This window comes from Lactuca sativa, chromosome 2 (assembly GCF_002870075.4).
Source record: "Lactuca sativa cultivar Salinas chromosome 2, Lsat_Salinas_v11, whole genome shotgun sequence".
In the NCBI taxonomy this organism is placed as follows: Eukaryota; Viridiplantae; Streptophyta; class Magnoliopsida; order Asterales; family Asteraceae; genus Lactuca; species Lactuca sativa.
Window position 1 is genome coordinate 221,943,401 of NC_056624.2, and position 4,045 is coordinate 221,947,445.

Consider the following 4,045-nt stretch of genomic DNA (forward strand, 5'->3'; position numbering starts at 1 on the left):
ATTTCAACATTTAAACCTTCGTGTAAAATTCGTATCAATCTTAACTTAGATAATTTATTTAAGCTTTTATGAATTTAGGAGATAATATAAAGTAGGTTTACGACATTAAAGAACAAATACACGTGAATATCACCTAAACTCAATATCAAACTTATATATGTCACTCATGTTTTAACCATTTTAGCTTTTATTTTAATGTACTTTATATCGTTAAAACCAAGTAAAAGATGGGTGACAATGAATTAAATGGGACGACCAAATCATAAATCTTTCGGTTTTCTTTTTTGGTTCTGTTATCTTTCTTCTCTTATCCTCAGCGCCTGTGTGGGCCCCGCCCCCAGACCCCATACCCCAGTTATCTTATTGGGCCTCTTGTTGGGGTAAAACCCATTGTCATCATTTTGATAGACGGTGGTTATTCGGAAAAAGTTAAAAAAAAAAAGTGTAAATTTAAGGAAAATATAAAAATTGTAATTTATTCTCAAAAACATTAGTTCCATTTTCAATCATATGAATGTGAAAGATATTGTAATCCGTTTTGTTATTCGTAATAAAATGAGCCTCTTCTATTATTCTATGACTTATCAGACCCAAATGTATTTCATATTTGATATCTGTATACCATATGTTGACTTTCTGGATTAATAAACCATAAGGACATTTAAATCAGATTAAGACATTAACTGTGGGCATGTGTGTTGACCTTCATTGCATAATTCAAGCTAACATGTCGGTAGTCCATGTGGGTTCTTCAAATCTTCCTTATGGTTCAGAAATCAAGGGTAACTATGTCTTTTCACTTAAAAGTGTGGAGAAGCCGTGTTTTGTAATATTTGGCAAGCTACGCTTCCTGTTGCCGTATTTGGTTGATCACTGACTTTAACGAACCTCATAAATGGATAAAATAGTCGACTAACCCCACTTTCCGAGCTGGCACTTTTCAACAAATCATAAACCACCACGTGGCAAAATATCATTTGGACATGATACCTTTCTTCCCAAAACGCCCCTCTTCCAATTTCCAAAGCAACGTTCCCTTTATCATTACCCAACAAACCAGATATCTCTCTCTCTCTCTCTCCAGAAATTTATCAGAAAAATCTAAAGGAGAGGGTATAATTGTAAATTACAAGGTATGGGAAACGCAGTGAGGTTTTTGATTGGTGAATGCTTTTCCAAGCCAACAACCGGTGGTGGTGGTGGTGGTAATTGGGTGAATCAACAGCAAGCACAGGGGTATCAACAGCAAGCACAGGGGTATCAACAGCAATCACATGGCTACCACGGCGTTTCTCCGACCTCCGCCGGTGTCTCAGCCCTCGGTCGTGATATCCATCACTTTGAAATGACTTCCCAGGTACCAATTTAATAACAAAATCGTCCATCCACACAATTCAGCTCACCTGTAACTTCGGATTCTCGAATTTACTTCTTTGAAAGATAATTCACACACATTAAAAGATCTTAATTCGTTTATCAACAAATCAACCCAATTGTGTGTTGGTGTTGCAGGTACCTGAAGGTTTGAGTAAGCATGTCGTTTCATCCAAGAAAGCTCAGTCTAACTGGTACTATTTTTACAGTTTTATCCAGAAGGGTATAAATGTAATCCTCCATTGTTCTATGGTTGACTTTTTTTTTTGAATCTTTTTACAAATGATGTATTGAAGGTTTAGCAAACTTTCCGAGGCTTTCCAACAATCAAACCCTCCTCCAAACTCACCCGAAGAGGTTTCCAGGCTCATAGTTTACACCTTAAAAAATCACAAAAAAGCCGATGTTGAGGTATATATATATATATATGTATATTTATATCTATTTGTTTATTATAACATCTTACTTTCATTTATAATATTACACCATTACACTTTCAGTTTTTTCATGATTGCATTGCTGTTTGACAAATCTACCCACTTAGAACATTGTACTTTTATTTATTTTTTCTTATTTAGACATTTTACTTTGGAAACTCTACTCAATTATACTAGTGAAAATTGCTTTCTATTTTGATGACATTGCAATTATTCGGTACACTTTTCAAAGTAAAACGTTGTAATAAAAAGAAATGAAAAATTAAGATAAATAGGTAGCTATTTCTTACATAAAAGTATATATACAACTTGTGTATATAGATGTATGCAACATGAACTCTAAATTTAGTATTTTTGACCAACTTTGTGAAGGGGTTGTTATCTTATTATGGTCTCCCTCTACCTCATTCCACGGTTGAGGTCACTACTGCTAGCCAAGCTCCGCCAGTTCCCCATGGACTCAAGTTTGAATTAAACTCGCTTCCCGTAAGAACTTCTATACATCTTACTTTCCTTTTCAAATTACAATTTTGTATCATTGACATTTGTCTCAATCTATTCAACTGCACACCAAATGCAAACATGTCATCCAAATCTAGTCTACTACACACCAAATGTTGCACACTAAATGCAAACATGTCATATCATGTCATGTCTTATCCAAATCTTGTCTCCTGCATACCAAATGCACACCAAATCCATTCAACTGCACACCAAATGCAGACATGTCATATCATGTCATCTCTTGTCCAAATCTAGTCTACTGCACACCAAATGCAAACCTGTCCTATCATGTCATGTCCTGCGTAACAAACAGACCTTAATTTTTTTATTTGAAATTATTTTTATCTTACGTGACAAAAAAAATAGGTGGATGCAAAGAGTGTTGCAGATGGGGATACGGTTACGGTTTATGTTAGTACCTTGGATCCTCGGGAGGCTGCAAATGTTCCTCGAGATGTACATGTGGCAGCAGCAGAACGCGCGAGAGCACGTGCAGAGAGGAATTACACCAAGGCAGATGCACTCCACAAGCAAATTATAAGTGCTGGATATCGGTAACTCACGTTTCACCATTTCATTATTTCTAGTTAATTATGTTTTAGAAGATGGAATCATGTAACTTGCATAATTACTAATTGTTAAATAATGCAGAATGATTGATAACCAAAACAACGAAATTCTAGCCCGCAAGTATCGTATAAGACTAAGGTAAAATACAGATTATAAAAGTATTTTCTTTTTTTTAGTAAGTTAAAAAAATCGTGTAATAATGGAACAGGGGAATCGATGCTCCAGAAAGTGCTATGCCATATGGGAAAGAGGCAAAAGAAGAACTTAGCAAGATGGTTCTGGGAAAGTGTTTGAAAGTTTATATCTTTGATGAAGATCGTTATGGTCGTTGTGTTGGTGATATTTACTGCAATGGAGTTTTTGTTCAGGTAGGTAGAACTTAAATTAAACATATGAAATTTTATGGAAGATTATACAGTTGAAAATCTGAAATGTAAACGCGAATGTTTTTAAACAAACAGGAAATGATGTTGAAGAAAGGACTTGTGTGGCACTACACAGCTTATGACAAACGACCCGAATTAGAAAAGGTAAAATCAACTCTTTTTTTTTTTTTTTTTTGTGTGTGTGTTATTTGATTGAAACGTGAACGATCTTATTTCTGAAAATTGGTTCTAAAAACAGTGGGAGAAAGATGCGAGAGCTAAGAGAGTTGGGTTGTGGGCTTCAGCACATCCTGAAAAACCATGGGAATGGAGAAAGAATCGTCGTGACAATAAATAGTTTATTGTAAACAGAGCAAAATAAAATAACAATTTATATATTTCTGATGAGAAAATGAGAACAATGAATTCCATAGAACGTTTATACAGAAAATTATAGTACTAATTTTTACAAGAAATGTAGATTGTACGTAACAGAAGTGTGCATACAAAGACTTGTATTAAAGTATATGTTATAATGTGCAAAACATGTATCAAGGTATATGTTATTATGTGATTGTAATTGCTAATATTTCCCATTAAAGATCTTTCATTCATTATGCTCTCTCTCTCTCTCTCTCTCTCTCTCTCTCTCTATATATATATATATATATATATATATATATATATATATATATATATATATATATATATATATATATATATATATATATATATATTAGCCGTTTACCCGCGCAAAGCGACGTGTGCGGATAAACAAAATGACATAAAAAATTT

General features: G+C 34.0%; 1 protein-coding gene across 1 annotated transcript; it reads left to right on the forward strand.

Moving 5' to 3' along the window:
- The first annotated feature begins 1,023 nt into the window (after positions 1-1,023).
- Positions 1,024-3,830, forward strand: LOC111879860 (staphylococcal-like nuclease CAN1). Its single transcript, XM_023876296.3, has 9 exons — positions 1,024-1,357; positions 1,513-1,568; positions 1,671-1,785; positions 2,184-2,297; positions 2,682-2,869; positions 2,967-3,023; positions 3,094-3,253; positions 3,347-3,415; positions 3,510-3,830. Exons 1-9 carry the CDS (start codon positions 1,136-1,138, stop codon positions 3,606-3,608), a joined length of 1,080 nt encoding a protein of 359 aa, XP_023732064.1. The 5' UTR covers positions 1,024-1,135; the 3' UTR covers positions 3,609-3,830.
- Positions 3,831-4,045: the final 215 nt, after the last annotated feature.